General features: G+C 37.3%; 1 protein-coding gene across 3 annotated transcripts in view; it reads right to left on the bottom strand.

The window, feature by feature from the left end:
* LOC135221884 (protein argonaute-2-like) overlaps window positions 1-18,106 on the bottom strand; it is a 60,088-nt gene that overhangs the window by 16,175 nt on the left and 25,807 nt on the right. For 2 of the 3 annotated variants that reach the window (XM_064259841.1, XM_064259843.1), the window contains exons 2-3: window positions 6,173-6,344; window positions 3,855-4,014 (exon numbers count right to left, since the gene is read on the bottom strand). In XM_064259841.1, coding sequence (XP_064115911.1) covers window positions 3,861-4,014; window positions 6,173-6,344 — 326 coding nt within the window. In that variant the 3' untranslated portion in view covers window positions 3,855-3,860. Of the gene's footprint in view, window positions 1-3,827; window positions 4,015-6,172; window positions 6,345-18,106 lie in introns of all 3 variants that reach the window. The other variant, XM_064259842.1, reaches the window with a different exon arrangement.

The following is an 18,106-nucleotide window of genomic DNA, read 5'->3' as shown; positions in this document are numbered from 1 at the left end:
CCATACTTTCATCATCTCTTTTTGCTGTTTATTGAACTTATGTAACTAGAAGATGGATAAAGTTTATTGGCCATTGTAATTTGATCTCTCATAACATCGACTATCGTAAGACTAATGATCATAACCTGAACACCCTACAGCTACCTGTACACTGTATAAACTTTATATCCTTTACATACTCTAGACACACATGAACTAGTACAGTAAATTCTATAGTACTATACTGCATAAATATAATTTTACTTATTGCGCCGTTCTGGGATTATGGCGCCTTTGACTGGTCTAGAGTTTCGAAAGAATGTGTGCGGAAGCCGTAGGCTTTAAAATCGCTCAGCGTCGAAAATCGCTTGGCGTCGGTGGCCAGGAACGGAACCCCTGCCGCTAACTGAGGGCCGCCTGTACATGTTAGACATACATTACAACGAAGATAACTCTAAGGCAACTAATTCTTATATAAGTCTGTAATTACTTCTTTGAGGTCATTCATAACATGTTACAAATACAAGGGTCTAAATGAAAAAGGCCATGACTCACATTGAAACTACAATGAAAACTTAAGTTGTATTAAAGCAGACTCTAAAAGATTTCGTGATAAGACATCTCTTGACCTTGCAATTACTGAACAACCAACCCATTTTATTCGGTGGTGGTTTTCACTTAAATGAATGAATATTGCATTAGATGTTTGCCCAGTTTTTACAGAATATTTATGCTGGCTTAGCCTTACTTCTAGGCCCTTGCTAGACTGTCTGAGATAAAATGAGGGACAATCCATACATGGAATTTTATATATTATGTTGTTGCTTTCTCTGGGGCCATTTTTTATTAAAATTCCTTTTAGTGTGTTATTATAGGAAAACACAAGGTTGACATTAAAAGCTTTTAACAATGATTTAATGGTTTCAAATCCGTTAAAATAAGGCAAACTGAGATTGCTCTTAGAATTTTCTTCCTGCGTGTTACTTACACTATAAAACTTTTTGTGGACTTTATTATAGCAAATATCTAATATATGTGAAGGATAGCATAAATCTTTCCCTATTTTTCTTATGTATTCAATTTCTTGATCCAAATATTGGGCACTGACAATGCGCAATGCTCATAAAAACATAGAAGAAAAAATTTATATTTTTATGTTAAGATGGTGACCTGAGAAGAAATGAACATAAGTTAAGTTGTTGGTCAGTTTCCTATAAACACTGAATTTATATTGAAATGGTTCTCTATGTATCAAAACATCTAAGAAAGGGAGGCAATCGTCTTTTTCTAATTCTAGAGTAAACTTAATCGATGGTACCTGGTTATTTAATTTTGAGAGTAAATCATTTACATCAATACCGACAGGCAGAACAACTAAAATATCATCAACATAACGATACCACTTTACAGGAATATAAATGATATTAGGTAAGTAGCATTTTTCAAAGAATTCCATGTACAGGTTTGAGAGTAGTGGTGATAAAGGATTTCCCATTGCCAGCATAAATATTCTGTAAAAACTGAAAACTGGGCATACATCTAATGCATTATTCATTCATTTAAGTGAAAACAACCACAGAATAAATTGGGTTGGTAGTTCAGTAATTGCAAGGTCAAGAGATGTCTTATCACAAAATCTTTTAGAATCTGCTTTAATACAACTTACTTTTTATTGTAATTTCAATGTTAGTCGTGCCCTTTTTCATTTAGACCCTTGTATTTGTAACATATTTAAGAATGTCCTCACAGATATAATTACAGACTTAAATAAAAATTAGTTGCCATAGAGTTATCTTCGTTGTAATAGCTGTCACCTATAATCCTTTAATTCTTGTCCTTGTATCTGAGATGACTGTCTAAAACTTTTAATTGCACCCACTGTTTATGCTTGTTTGGGAAGGTTACTCATCTTCCAGATGTGTAGGATTCTAGGTACTAATCTCATTATAATCCCTATCTGTCAGTTATACGAATCTTCATGTTTTGTCTTTTTCCTCATGTATGTCAGTTCATCTGCTTAGTAAAGGAAGTTTGAACGTCGAAAGGTCTCGCGGATACTCAGTTGTTTATTTTTCTTTGTGGCACCACACACACACACACACACACACACACACACACACACACACACACACACAACACCACACCACACACATATATATATATATATATATATACACACATACATTATATATATATATATATATAGTGGGGCCCCGTATTCGTGGACTCACTGATTCGCGGATTTCTCTCTGGACAATATCTACCCCTTATTTGTGGGCAATTCGTCTACTCGTGGGGTTTTCTGACAAAAATAATCACTAATTAGTGTATTTTAAATGTTATTTGCATGACTAAATACATTTTTATGATACAAAAATTATTTAATAATTTTCAAATATTAATATTGATTAATACTGTATTAGTAAGTTTAATAAGATTATATGATATCACACAAAATAATCATATTCTCTCTTCTCTCTCTCTCTTACAGAGATGTAAGTTTTTTGTATGATAGATAAATTATTAACTATTTTCAAATATCAATATCAATGTAAACAGCAATAATATCAATTCACTAAGAAAATACTATAATGAATTAGTAAGATTCAAAAAATTATGTAAGAATGAAGGAAATCCCAGTCTTCTTCTCTTACTTCATGTACTAAAACTGTCAAATATATCAAGTAATGTGACCGGAGGAGCTGTTGTGTTGTTGCCACTAAGTGTTCATGTAATTTCTCTCTCTCTCTCTTTTACCGAGACCAAAGAATTTGTATAGTACATGTCATGTACATGTTTTTATTAATACTTTCAAATATAATGATAATAATATTAATATAACTGTAATTACCAAATTCATATGATGTGATAGTATTTTAAAGAAATACAATAATCTATCCATTTCACTCTTTTAAATAAGAATAACTCTCTCTCTCTCTCTCTCTCCCTTTTGCCACCACACAAGATATGTATGTCATAGTGGTGACTCTCTCCACCTGTTTCGCTGGAAGCGTTAGACGTATTTTCTGAGAGAACACAAGAGATAAACTCTCTCTCTCTCTCTCTCTTACCGAGATGAAAGAATTTTTATGGTACTAGTATGTAATATGTTTATTAAAGTTCAATTCGATTTTTTGATATCGTAAGGAGTCTCTCTCTCTCTCTAAAATTGAAAGTGGATCTCCCTCTCTCTAAAATTGCAAGTGGATATCTCTCTCTCTCTCTCTCTCTCTCTCTCTCTCTCTCTCTCTCTCTCCATTGAGGTTTTCATTTTTTTAAATTGGCTGACCTCAAAGTTTTGCCAGCCCGGGGTGCTGCATATTGATTTATAAACCCATCCAATATGGGTTAAGCCTCAAAATAAGACCAAGACCAGTATTATAGAGCCAGAAAGGTCTACAGGAGTTAAGCCTCTTCAAGAGGAATGTTACTCTCATATATTAAGTTCATGTCTGTTATTTTTCATTCAATTTATCTCTTTATTTTGTCCTTCATTTAAAAACTAATCCTTGACCAGATATATATGACAGCCTAAGAATGTGTTAAGGGCCTGGATAATAATACTCTCTAACACAAGTATCAATGAATAACACCCGTAAGGTTAGTTGGTATTCATTTTGAGTTTTACGGCACCGCACTGTCCTGCATCCACTTCCTATTTTCTGTGTAACACTAATTTATCAAAATTCCATTATTTCACTTCCAAGCATGTTTACTCAAAACTTAAGGATACTATATTCTTGTACCTTCTTGTGACTCAGGGTACTGAAAAGCAAGTAAACACACTGAACATATAGCCTACAATCCAAAATGATTATGAAGAACAAGACCTTACAGAAAAAACTTACCAATTAGTTACAATATTAATACTGTACCTTGAATTATACGTAGTACAATTTGGAGAAAATTTCGTTTCCAAATTCAACTTGACATGCCCTGGCCAAAACAGCATCTGAAGGTGCATCTGCTCCTGATGAAGATGATGTTAGAGAAACAGTATCACTCTGACATAGATCTTGGATATGAACCTTGGCCCTGAAAATAAAATAAAGACAGATATATATTCACTTTACTTACAGTTATTTAGTATTATTATCCATTCAGTTTTATCAAAGCTCTTAGTCACTAATCATGTGCAGTGCTGTAGTGGCACAGCAGTAAGCCTGGAGTCACCTCTACATTGGTGGAAGTCTTGCAATGGGGGATATGCCTGACCACTGACAAGACTTAAGACAAAATATTCATGCCCTTGCCCTGGACACAGTACCATAACAAGACCACATAGTCAACCTCGCACCGTTACACAAATTCATGATAAAAAGACACTAACCAACCAACAAACTGGTTGGTTCTCCAGGTACCCAACAGGCTCCCTATAAATCAACATCCTTGACACAGAAAAGACAGAAGAGGCAAAGTGTTCCTCCTATGCTTCCTCACCCAATACCATGCCAGCCATCGCCAATGGGCGAAGGGTACAGCAATTTTCAAAAACTGTTTCTACTCCTTTCAAATAATGGGATGATCGACTTACACTTTTAATAAGTTAATTGAAGGATCACAGAAAGTGACTACTTATGCTTAAGGGAAAGAGAGGTGGTCACAGCTCTGACCTCATGCACTCTCACTTTAAGCAACGGAAGCGATTCCTCCTGTATCCGGGAATGAGCTTCAGATATTAGATCTCTAATACAGAACGAGGGGCCATTCTTAAAAAGCGAACAGGAGGGATTCTTGACAGAACACCAGAGGTTACTTGAGGATTCCCCGATCTTCTCCATTCTATCCAGGTAACACCTCAGTGCTCTGACCAGCATGAAGAAGCCAGTCATCTAAGTTATGGGTGATGTTGATGCCTACTAGGTGAAGCCATTTGGCAAGAGGAGAGAGAACTTGAGAGTATTGAAAATATTATAACTATATGTAGTGATAACATTTTCAAGACTAAATAGGCAGTTACAGTACAGTGAACCCCCTGTATTTACAGATTCAAACATTCGCGGATTTCTCTCTGGAACATTTCCCCGCATTATTCGCGGAAAATTCGCCAATTCGCTGTATTTTTCTATGAGAAATATCCACAAACTCCTAGGTTCTTTTATCAAGTTCATCATAAAATGCAATTTTTGCGATAAAACTATTAAAAAAACCAGGTATAAAATTAGGAGGTTTTAAGCATTTTTATATGGGCTCCAACTATTTGCGGGTTCTAACTATTTATGGGGGGATTTGATATTCACAGATATTTGGTATTTATGGGTGTTTTATTTTATGAGATTATAATTACAGCCCATACAACATCAAAGCAGATAAGAAATAAAATCAGTAACAAATTCTAAGCAAATTTGTTGAAAAATATTTACGTAAATATACCGATAACAAAGTTCAGTAACTTTTTTATTTGTATATGTTTTTTCTAATATTTCTTTACACTTTTTTTTTGCAAAATTACATTTATAACGGATATACTATCATGAGACACAAACTAAAACCAACAACAGCCCTTTGGTATATTTATGAGCAAATTTATAAAAAGACATTCTATGATAGAGAAGAAGTAGTGCATTTCCTCTCGAAGTAAAAATCACTAAGCATGCATGAGCCGTTGAGTCTTCATTTTAGCCAGTGTAAACGTTGTCATTAGTGAATTTATGTGCTATAGAAGTATTGGCAACTCTTTCCAGTCAGATTCTTTCCTAATCAATGGCACTTAATAATGCTTATTTACAGGATCAATCCACCCACCACCCTAAAACTGTTATTACTACTCCTGAGAAGCTATCTGCCCATTAAGGGTTAAAAAAAGTATTGTTTGATAGCCTGGACTATCTTTTAGGCTACAAGTCTCAAATACAGTTATAAAAAAAACCTTGAAGAGTGTGTGTGTGTGTGTGTGTGTGTGTGTGTGTGTGTGTGTGTGTGTGTGTGTGTGTGTGTGTGTGTAAATGGAAAGCCAAAGTGCATACATAATTTAAATTCTTATTTATATTATTTTTTTTAGACTTTTACATATCATGTTCTGAAAACCTAAGTTTTCTTAAAAGAGTGAAGTCGACCGAAGTAAAATTCCAGATTGAAACACTTACATTAAAGCATTATATTAAAGATTAAACTGCACTAATGAATTTAAAATATGATACACCTATAACAGATTTTCTTATTAACATAAAACAAAATGTCTTCATAACCTTACCTGAAGGCAGCCAAGTGGGCATAATAGGCCGGTGCAGGAATTGACACTGATCTGGTGCATCTAGAATACAGGTGACACATAGCGTACGTCAACTCCTCCAGCTGATCCATATTTAAATCACTATCATCCACAAACAATGGTAGTGTGTGGGTTTGCTTGTACCCTGAATACCCTGTAGGATGCAAGATAAATTTTTATACTGATTACTAGAATCTATAGATATTTATGTACATGTAGTATCTTAACGGATAAGCACAAGCTTAAGGGCCGTGACTTTTCTACAAAAAAAGATGTACATCACGTACATATATTTATTTCTCTTGGCATCTTTTAATATATATATATATATATATATATATATATATATATATATTATATGTGTGTGTGTGTGTATGTATGTATGTATGTATGTATATATATATATGTATATGTTATATATAATATAATATATATATATAATATATATATAATATATATATAATTATATATATATATATTTTTATATATATATTATATATATATATATAACAGGCGGTGGCCCCGTACGACGGTCCAGCTTACGACGTTCCGAGGTTACGACGCTTTTTCTTAAATATTCATTGAAAATCCGCCCTGGTTACGACGCTTGTTCCGAGGTTACGACGCTGACGCTTCTGATGCTCCGAGTTTTACGATGCTTTTAAAAAACACATATTATGATAAGATAAGAATCCTTTATAGTTTAGCACAGTTTCTCTCTCTCCTCTCTCTTTGTATTTTCCAAGAAAATAATCACTAATAATTTAAATTTTCTCTCTTCTTCTCTCGCTCTCTCTCTCTCCCTCTCTCTCTCTCGAATCTCGCTCTCTCTCTCTCTATACTACAAAGATGTATGTTTTTTTTAGTATGATAAAATAAATGATTTACTATTTTTCAAATATTAATATTAATTTATACAGCAATAATATCAATTCATTAAAGAAAAAAATACCATAGTGAATTAGTAAGATTTTAGCTTATATTTTAAAAAATTATCGAAGAATGAAGGAAACTCCCAGTCTTCTCTGTAACCTTTCCAGGTACTAAAACAAAATGTCACGAGATATATCATGTTCTGTGACAGCCAAAAGGGGGAAGAGCTGGGGGAGAGCTGCAGTGTTGCAATCAGTGGTCCTGACATCCCCCACCTCTCTCTCTCTCTCTCTATCTCTCTCTCTCTCTCTCTCTCTCTCTCTCTCTCTCTCTCTCTTTTACTGAGACTCAGATTTTTTATGTACTTGTACTATTTTGTTTTTTAATACTTTCAAATAATAATAATAATAATAATAATAATATTTTGTTAAAGATGATGGCAGCATCAGTGGAATTGATTTTATATATGGTCTTTTCAATTCTTCTTATTATTCTCTTCTCATCAGGACTGATATTTGCTAATAGCTGGCCGATGTTCATATCTCGGTGAAAGAAATGTTTTCTAAAAATAATAATTTATTGATATGATAACAAAAGTGGTTAACAAATCTTAGTCTAAGGGTGTAACGGAATTCCAACGTTTCCAACCGTATCATCGGTTCATTTTCAAGGAAAGGTGAGCTTGAACTGATTGAAATGGGGTCGTTCGGCGGTATTTATTGTTTGTCCCAGGTGCGCTGTCTGATGGGCGCTGCATTTTCATTGGCTGAACAGAGGATTAAGTCCCTGAGTCAAGCCGTCTTGCAGAGGTGGAAGCTCGCACTGCTCTTCTCGTGCGGACGCTGGAGACTGGGAGCGTAGTAGTTGGGAAGGTCATTGCCGATAGACGCACCTGATTGGCCCGTTCGATCGCTCTATGGTGCTGGCTGGCGGCGCCCTTCGTGCCACCGTCGGGAAGGAGTGAAGTCTCTTGGGTGGTGTTGAGGCTGGGTCTCTCCTTCCCGATGTGTAAGGCCTCAAGAGGCGGAGGCGACGGTGGTCTGCTGCCTTATCGATAATTCTGATATTAGGAATAATGTCATTCCTAATTATCCTGGTCATTGTGGACGTTTTTGGCATGATTATGGATGCGCCTTCCTGAGCGTGGCAGGATATCCTCTCGAAAATCGCATAGTCGTCATACCAATGTAAGCGCGGGCATTCCCGGACATGGGCATTTGTACTGTAGACAACGTTAGTTTTCTTGAGAGGTCCTGCAACACGGGGGCTGATTGTTTTTTCATAATCAGGCCACTGGTCTTCTTGCTCTTGTAGTAAATTATTAGTTTCACTTTTTTCGCAGGGTCCGTGGGGAGACGTTCCTTTCTATGATGGTACGAAGGGCTCGCTCGTCCTCTTTGTATTTCTTATGAAATACTCCCTTGTAAAAGAGAGTGACGTCTTCAAGGGCGGCGGGACGAGGCTCCTGCTGATACCACTTATCGATGTTTCTGCGAATGCATTTTAGTGATGTCCGGTTGGAATACCCGTTTGTTAATTAAAACTTGGGCAACACGTTCTAATTCAGTGTGCGTGTCCTTCCACGAAGAGCAGTGTGAGAGAGCTCTCCTGATGAAGGCGCTGATCGCAGTGCGCTTGTATCTCTCTGGACACTCGCTCTCGCCGTTCAGGCACATGCCCAGGTTCGTGGGTTTCGTATACACCTGTGTTACGAAGCGCTCCTCTTGTTGCCCGACGAGGACGTCAAGGAAGGGGGAGGCGACGGTACGGCAATGTTCGATGGTGAAGTTGAGTCTGCTGTGGTCGTGGAAGGCTTGTCGCGGCGCTCTATTTCTTCCACCGTGCTGGCGCTGATGAAAGTGTCGTCAATATACCGGACGTACATAGACGGCTTCTTGATGTTGGCGAATACCCGACGTTCCACAGCACCCATGTAGAAGTTCGCGAAAAGTACTCCGAGGGGAGAACCCATCGCTACTTCCGTCTTTCTGTGTGTACTATGCCCTCTGTGGGTGGAGAAAGGGGCCTTTTTTGTACAAATTTCAAGGAGTTTTCGGAGGGCATGCTCAGGGATGTTTAATGGGGGCGTGGAGTCGTCTCTATATACACGATCCAGGATTATCTGAATTGTTTCATCCACGGGGACGTTCGTGAAGAGGGACTCCACGTCCATCGATGCAATAACTCCTCCGGGGGTGTCGTTTTCAGTGCTTCTAAAAACTCGGCAGATGACTTCAAACTGTGGTCATCTGGAACATAAGGAGTCAAAATAGTATTCAATTTTCTTCGCAGCTGGTATGAGGGTCGGGAAATTTGGCTAATAATGGGCGTAACGGGTTCCCTGGTTTATGGGTTTTAACGTTCCCGTATATAGCCAAGGTCGTAGTCCCCTACGATCGGCAGCAATGAAGGGCATTGGAAGCTGCATTGACAGTCTCAATAATCCTATTAGCCTCACGTTTAATGTCATCTACCGGGTTCTTGGTGATTCTCTGGAATTTGCTGCTGTCTGCCAGTATCTCATCCAACTTGTGGTGGTATTCTTCAGTGCAGATGAGTACAAACGCAGCGGTTTTATCGGCCCGACGGACGGTGACATCCTCTTTTCGCTCGATAAGTGGTATCAGCAGGAGCCTCGTCCCGCCGCCCTTGAAGACGTCACTCTCTTTTACAATGGGAGTATTTCATAAGAAATACAAAGAGGACGAGCGAGCCCTTCGTACCATCATAGAAAGGAACGTCCTCCCCCACGGACCCTGCGAAAAAAGTGAAACTAATAATTTACTACAAGAGCAAGAAGACCAGTGGCCTGAATATGAAAAACAATCCAGCCCCCGTGTTGCAGGACCCTCTCAAGAAAACTAACGTTGTCTACCAGTACAAATGCCCTGTCCGGGAATGTGCCCCGGCGCTTACATTGGTATGACGACTATGCGATTTTTCTGAAGAGGATATCCTGCCACGCTCAGGAAGGCGCCATCCATAATCATGCCAAAAACGTCCACAATACCAGGATAATTAGGAATACATTATTCCTAATATCAGAATTATCGATAAGGCAGCAGACCACCGTCGCCTCCGCCTCTTGGAGGCCCTACACATCGGGAAGGAGAGACCCAGCCTCAACACCACCCAAGAGACTTCACTCCTCCCGACGGTGGCACGAAGGGCGCCGCCCGCCAGCACCATAGAGCCGATCGAACGGGCCAATCAGGTGCCCCCGTCTATCGGCAATGACCTTCCCAATACTACGCTCCCAGTCTCCAGCGTCCGCACGAGAAGAGCAGTGCGAGCTTCCACCTCTGCAAGACGGCTTGACTCAGGGACTTAATCCTCTGTTCAGCCAATGAAAAATGCAGCGGCCCATCAGACAGAGCACCTGGGACACAATAAATACCGCCGAACGACCCCATTTCAATCAGTTCAAGCTCACCTTTCCTTGAAAATGAACCGATGATACGTTGGAAACGTTGAATTCCGTTACACCCCTTAGACTAAGATTTGTTAACCACTTTGTTATCATATCAATAAATTATTATTTTTAGAAAACATTTCTTTCACCGAGATATGAACATCGGCCAGCTATTAGCAAATATCAGCCCCTGATGAGAAGAGAATAATAAGAAGAATTGAAAAGACCATATATAAAATCAATTCCACTGATGCTGCCATCATCTTTAACAAAACATGTTTGAGAGAGGGTCTCCTACCTTAATAATAATAATAATAATAATAATAACTGTAATTACAAAATTCATACGTGATAGAATTTTAAAGAAATACAATACGTACTAATCTATCCATGTCACTTTTAATTAAGGTTAACTCTCTCTCTCTCTCTCTCTCTCTCTCTCTCTCTCTCTCTCTCTCTCTCTCTCTCTCTCTCTCTCTCTCTCTCTCTTTTTGCCACACAAGATGATAATGAGTCATAGTGGTTTTATGGTACTAGTATGTAAAATGTTTATTGATAATTTCAGTTATTTTAATAATAATAATAATAATAAAACTTTAATTACAAAATTCATAATGGTCGTATTTTAAAGAGAATGAAATGACCTTTCCATTTCACTTGTAAGGATAATTCCTCTTTCTTACTGAGATAGAGAAGAATTTTTTATGGTAGATGCACGTGTTTATTATATTTTCAAATAATAATAATAATAATAATAGAAGTAGTAATAATACGATAAATAATTTTCAAAAGAAAATTCTTCCCTTTGTCTTTTTCTGTTTCAATTTCCCCACCTCAACTCGAGTGACACTCAAGCTTAACAATGCCATACAATGGTCAATGAATTTAATGGTTTATGTAATCTCTCTCTCTCTCTCTCTCTCTCTCTCTCTCTCTCTCTCTCTCTCTTACTGAGATGAGATCATTTTCATGGACGTGTATGTAATAAGTTTAGTTTTCATTAATATTTTCCAATAATAATACTATAAGTACAAAATTCATATCTGAGTATTTAAATACAATAATCATTCCATTTCTCTCTTTTAAACACCTCTCTCTCTCTCTCTCTCTCTCTCTCTCTCTCTATCTCCACCAAGATACTTGTCATACATTTGATGTTTCTATTTCTTTCCTTTTATCTCTCTCGCTCTCAGCAAAAGAATTGATAGACAGACAAACATAATTGCACAGTCCTCTCTTTCTCTCTTCTCTGGAGAAATATATGTATTTATGGGAGGGGAAAAAGTTGCCTACAGACGTCATTTCAATCTATTGAAACCTAAGGAGTTATTTCTCTCTCTCTCTCTCTCTCTCTCTCTCTCTCCTCTCTCTCCTCTCTCTCTCTCTCTCTCTCTCTCTCTCTCTCTCGTGTATTTTAATGAAAATATACAGTAATTTGTGAATACACAGTGTTGCACCCATGAAAAAAGAAAAAAGTAAATTAGTGATAATTTTAGAGATACGGCCCTAAGAAAAAATTGCAAATTAGTAGTGAAATTTTCCCTGTGGACATGTTTTCAAGAACGTCGTTCCGGCTTACGCCGATTTTCGGGTTACGACGCATCTTAAGAACGGAACCCCCGTCGTAACCCGGGGACCGCCTGTATGTATATATATATATATATATATATATATATATATATATATATATATATATATATATATATATATATATATGTGTGTGTGTGTGTGTGTGTGTGTGTGTGTATATATAATATGTGTGTGTGTAAATATATATATATATATATATATATATATATATATATATATATAGTATATATATATATATATATATATATATATAACACCTATACCTACTACACCATGTGATGTAGTAGGTAGAAAGCTTCACTGATGTTCCTGGATTTGAAAGGATCTATGGGTTCGCGCCCTGGTCCAGGCATGTCTATTATTGAGAAAAAAATTCCCCTTCGTTAAGCATATATGAAAATATATTGATTCCGAGGTAGAGCGAATTAGATATTAAAGGACATTGTAGCTCAATCATATGTATATGAATCACGGAAATGTGATATGACTTTATATATATATATATATATATACTCTTGTACTTGTTTTTATATTTGTAAATTTTTAAAACTTTTAATAGTATTCCAAGTTTGTGATTTTAACTTTTATCTTTTTTTTAGCTTGATAATGGGACTTTTATGTCTTGAAACGTCGCGACAATAAAGTACATATAATGGGAATAAAGGATTGTCCTTCACCTTTCATCGACTGATGTCTATTGGTTGATAGAACCGCCTTCAATTTTCACTATATATATATAATATATATATACAGGGGGTCCTCGAGTTTACGACGTTGATCCGTTCTTACGATGCATCGTAACACGAATTTCAGCGTAAGTCGGAACATTGAAAAATACCACATGATTTAATGTAAATACCTATCAATAACAACGAGAGAACAATTCCTTACCTTTATTAGTTTGATTGGCTTGCACACTGGAGAGGAAGCTGCGGTGCTGGAGAGACTGGGGGAGGTTAGTGAAGAGAAAAAGAACCTCCAGAAGTTGCTGGAGATGCTGAGGCAGATGATTCTTGAGGTGAGGCAGAACATACTAGTACTGGAGATGCTGAATCACCATAAGGCTGACTGGGATACGCCGTTGATTTTGGTCTTCCAACCAAAGCACCAATAACCTTTCCATTTCAATTATTAGACCACTACGCTGCTTAGTTATCACTGTCGCTTCATAGGAGCAGATCCTTTCACATGTTCAACGATGCGCTCTTTATCTTTGATAATGGTAGCAACGGTCGAACGGCTAAGGCCAAGCGAGCGGCCAATGTTTGTTGGCGTTTCTCCCTTCTCGGATCGCTTTATAATGTCCACTTTAATTTCCATGGTGATGGCCTTTCTTTTCTTCGATGCACTACCATCAGAAGAGTCCGCCTTGCGCTTGGGAGCCATAACAAAGAGCAAAAAGTTACAAAACGATACAACACGAGGGGAGAGAGGCAGTGTAAACACCAAAATGGCGTATGGGCGAGGACTGAGCGTAGCGAAGCGACGCCGTCCTCTCCCCCACAAAGCGTATTCTTCCGCCGTGCGCCTGGAACTAGTTCGCGTTTGTTTACGTTGCTTACGACGCTAAACCGCGTAAGACGGAACGACGCAAAATATTATTTTTTATATTTTTATGGGGGCGCGTTCGTACCACGAAACATCGTAAGTCGAGACCAGCGTAACCCGAGGACTTACTGTATATATATATATATATATATATATTCATCTTAAAGTACATTTTCGGCTATCTTCATAACAAATAGCCTATTTGAGGAATAAATCTAAATCAATAAAACAAACTTTCACCTATGTAATCCCAGGTGAGAAAATGTAAACATCAAGTTACTGTTGATCTAATAGCAACCTTACCTTTAAGTAAACTTTAAGAAACTTCAGTGGTAGTATAATTATGGTAATAATAACATCTAGAATAACAATATTAATTTTTCATTAAAAGTTTCTCATACATATCACAAGATTGATCACATTTGCCACCATCATAGGGATTCCAGTCTGGTTCTGGTGAGTCGACTTCGGCGTCGTCGTCGCTGTTATACACATCATCTTCAGTACCAACCATGGCATTTTTTACATGATTTTATGACTGTTCAATTTTCACGTTCCCCATGCTTTTATAACAAAAATGCAGCGAACATTACGTAAGGCAGCACACAAGGCTGTTTGTAACTGTTTAGAATAATTCACTCTTATGAACGATAATTGTGTACAATAATTATCATTCATTTTGTATTCTTATTAGCAGTTGTTTGAGAATGGTGACGAAACAAAACAATGGATTCCCTTTTAGGCAATGTCAGCATGAAAAACATATAGAATCTGCTTTGTTAAACTCATCTTTGATAATTTACTAAAGGAATATATCTCTGAATTAAGTTCCATTCAGCAACTAAGGACAGTGATGATATCGGTGAAATGCGATCAGCTGATTATTTTAAGACTGTAAACAAAACTAGAATGCAAATGACGCATCATCGCTCTGTTCATATATTGTAATACGATCATACATGCAATATGATGATTACAGAGTGCTCTCTCTCTCTCTCTCTCTCTCTCTCTCTCTCTCTCTCTCTCTCTCTCTCTCAAGCGTTTTAAGGGCTCCGTTTAAAATGGTGGCCTCCATACATAAAATAAAATACATTATTGTTCATTCCTCATGCAATGGAGATCTCAACTAAGAACACTAGTAATTAAAGCTTCAGGTTATAGCCGAGACTGGGTAACATGAATAACAGCCAGGCGGGTTAAGTGATGTTTGGCACTCGAGACATTGCTTATACAATGAAGTAATATGTGCACGTTTCCAACCAACCTTCGTTAATTTACAATAAAAGGTATCTCCAAATTATATCTCTTCTAACAAATAATGGCAATGAAGAATCAATAATATTCAAATCAGCAGAGATTTTCAGAATGTAAGCAATATCAAATGCAAATGACAATATGACAATAGTATTATACGTACTGTAATTGGATACAACAAGAAAAACTACCTTTATTCAAGTCATCATTATCATAAACGTAGTTGTACTGTTTAATTTTTGCAAATAATCAATATCCTCCAAAAAATTTTGGTTTTGTAATTTAGAAGTCATCCTATACTACAGATATGATATAAATTAATGAAAATTTGCCATGACTTTTGACCTAATCTTATCTAAACGTCATCTTACTGGCACAAATATATGGTGTGTGTATGTATGTGTATGTACGTATACGGTTGTTATTTTGCATGTGTAAAATTTTGTTTATGATAACAGTTAAAGTATATAATGAAGGCTATAAAATTCCATGTTTGAATGGCAAAAATTGGTCAATAATTCAAAGGTTATAAAATTTTGTCTCTGAAAATTTATATTCCGAGAAATTGCGCTTCATAGTTCTCATATACGTACATTTACTTTAGTAAATTCTGAGGTATATTCCTAGTACATTGTACCTAAAAACTTGAAATTTGGATATGTATAGAAATCCGTATATTACTGAGAAAAAGATTGAGACTCGCAGCATTCTGGAACATACAAATAAGGAACTATGAATAAAAGAAGCAAAATCAATGATATATTGACAATAAACAACTGACAAGATTTTCAGTAAAAATATTCCCATCTGACTTTTTCTGGCTAAATTTTACACTTCTGATCTAGTACAGTAGTGCGTCATGTTACGAAATTAATCCGTTCTTAAGCGGACTTCATAATCTGATTTTTTCGTATCTAGAACTACGTTTTACATGTACATTGCCTAATTTATTCCAAGCCCTAAAAAACACCACAGTAAATTTTATAATAAAGCTAAATTGACCAATAAACAATGAAATATAACAATTTGGACCATTCAATACCCAACCTAACCGTGACTGTATCTGTAAATAAAGTGTACTAGTGTACAGGGTACAAGAAATACTGTATGTACATTTACGTAAGTGTAGTAAAATGTGGAACCTTACCTTTCGAGTGAGGCAATTTCCGAGTGGCAACAGAGGAGGAGGACAAATGGCAGAACACATGAACACTTAACTTTATGAAACACACTAAAAAATGGCAGAAAACATTAAAACATGGCAAAAAAAACCTTAACACCGAATGGATGCCAGTCCGTTTACGAAATTTATCAAACCAACCCTGAAAAGCTTTGAAGTCTGGGGTTGCCTTCGATGTCCCTTCTTCGGCCTGAGCACTTACCGAAAATGGTGCTGGCCTTCTGGCAGATTGCTGTCTCGGTTATCGTATTGCCAAAGATTTCTTTGTCCTTACTCCATGCAAGAAGCAGCCTCTCCATCTCATCATGCATGTGGCTCCTCTTGTTGGAAAAAATAGTCACGCCCTTGGAAGGTGTAGCTGCTTTGATGGCTTCCTTCTGCTTAAGGATGGTGCCTATCGTTGACGGATTTTGGCCGTATTCCTAAGCAATCACACTCAACCGCATGCCAGCTTCATACTTCTTAGTTATCTCCATCTTCGTCTCCATAGAATGCATCTTCTCTCCATGAACTTCAGCAACATTCTTGGGACCCGTGGCTAATAACGTAAGTAATTAAGTTCACACACACACAACACGATAAAGTAACTTTCATTACAACGAAAGCAAAATCACTAACACAAATTTACGTTAACAAATGAAATCTTTGTGAACGAACGAATTCCAGGTGTGTACGATAACACTGCCGAAACGAAATGGTCGAGGAACGCCTTTACGTAGATGCATGATGGGACAGATGCTGACCAATAGGAAAGCAGGATCTTATGGCAGTGACTAGCATCAGGAACCAATGGGAGAGCGGGAAGATGGTGGCGAGTCTACTGAGTTGGCGGCACATGAGTTTTAAAATTGTTCTGTCTTTGCCTTCGTAACCTGGATTTTTCGTACGTAGGGACTTTCGTATTTAGGGGTATGACTGTAGTATTTAGTTATTAAAGAAATAAGCAGAACATGCTTAAGAGACATGCAGCAAAACTTTATTTTACTAATGCCATATGGTGTACAGGCAGCCCACAGTTACCAATAAGGGTTCCATTTGTGGGGGGCTACCGACAAGGGTTCCGTTCCTGGGGACTTGGCGGTAACCGAAAATCGTTGCTAAATTGTTGGAACATAACTAATTATCATACATGAATATTTCACAGACAAGCGAACACAAACACAACTTTCTCGAAAAGCCTGCTAAAGTGTTTGTTAAATTTTTTATGTACAAGTTTTCAAGCTTTTATGTGTAAACTAAATAACAATAATAAGTCCCTCGTTTACCGAGATAATTGTTATGAAGTGCTCACGCATGCTCTCTCTCTCTCTCTTTCTCCTTTAGTTAGCGGTAAATATTTTCTATTGATTTATTTTTGCCTTTACTGTCTAGAGTGTAAATGAGCTGTTCTAAAATATAGAGACATAACTAAGAAGTGTATTAGTCCAAATAAATAGCACTGTGTAATGATAGCTATACAAAATAATAGTACGTAGATAAGGTAGCGTAAATACAGAAAGAGAGAGAGAGAGAGAGAGAGAGAGAGAGAGAGAGAGAGAGAGAGAGAGAGAGAGAGAATAATCAGAGTACAGTGAAAATAATGAGAAAGAGAAAGAAAGAGAGAAAATTTAGCTTTGGTGAGTGAGCCAGAATTTGATCAACAAAACCTTAATCACAGGAAGTTGGACCATAACACCATTGCAATTAACATCTTAAGACCGTCATAAAATCTTTGACCTGCAACCTCGCCCCAGACTTACTCAGCTTCTATCTAGAATGCAGCTCCACCTCCAGGAGGAGGTAGTAACATGTTGAATTATTGACTATGCCTGGAAGAGGAGGAATTAACATGTTAACCCCACCTAAAAGGGGATGGGGAAAGATAAGGGAAATATCTGCTCCATGAATCAAGAATCCATTTGGGTGGAGAACCAGGACCTACACCGCCTCAGGAGGTGGTGCCAAATTCGAACCGAGGGTGGCTGAATTTCAGAACGCCAGAAGAAGAGAGAGAGGACCGGCAGCTGTCGTACAATAAAGAAGCAGAAATATTGCCAGGGTCCAAAATAGATTTATATCC

Source organism: Macrobrachium nipponense, chromosome 3, assembly GCF_015104395.2.
Source record: "Macrobrachium nipponense isolate FS-2020 chromosome 3, ASM1510439v2, whole genome shotgun sequence".
Classification (NCBI taxonomy): Eukaryota; Metazoa; Arthropoda; class Malacostraca; order Decapoda; family Palaemonidae; genus Macrobrachium; species Macrobrachium nipponense.
Note: the sequence above shows the minus strand (reverse complement) of the source record. Positions and strands in the feature narration are given on the sequence as shown.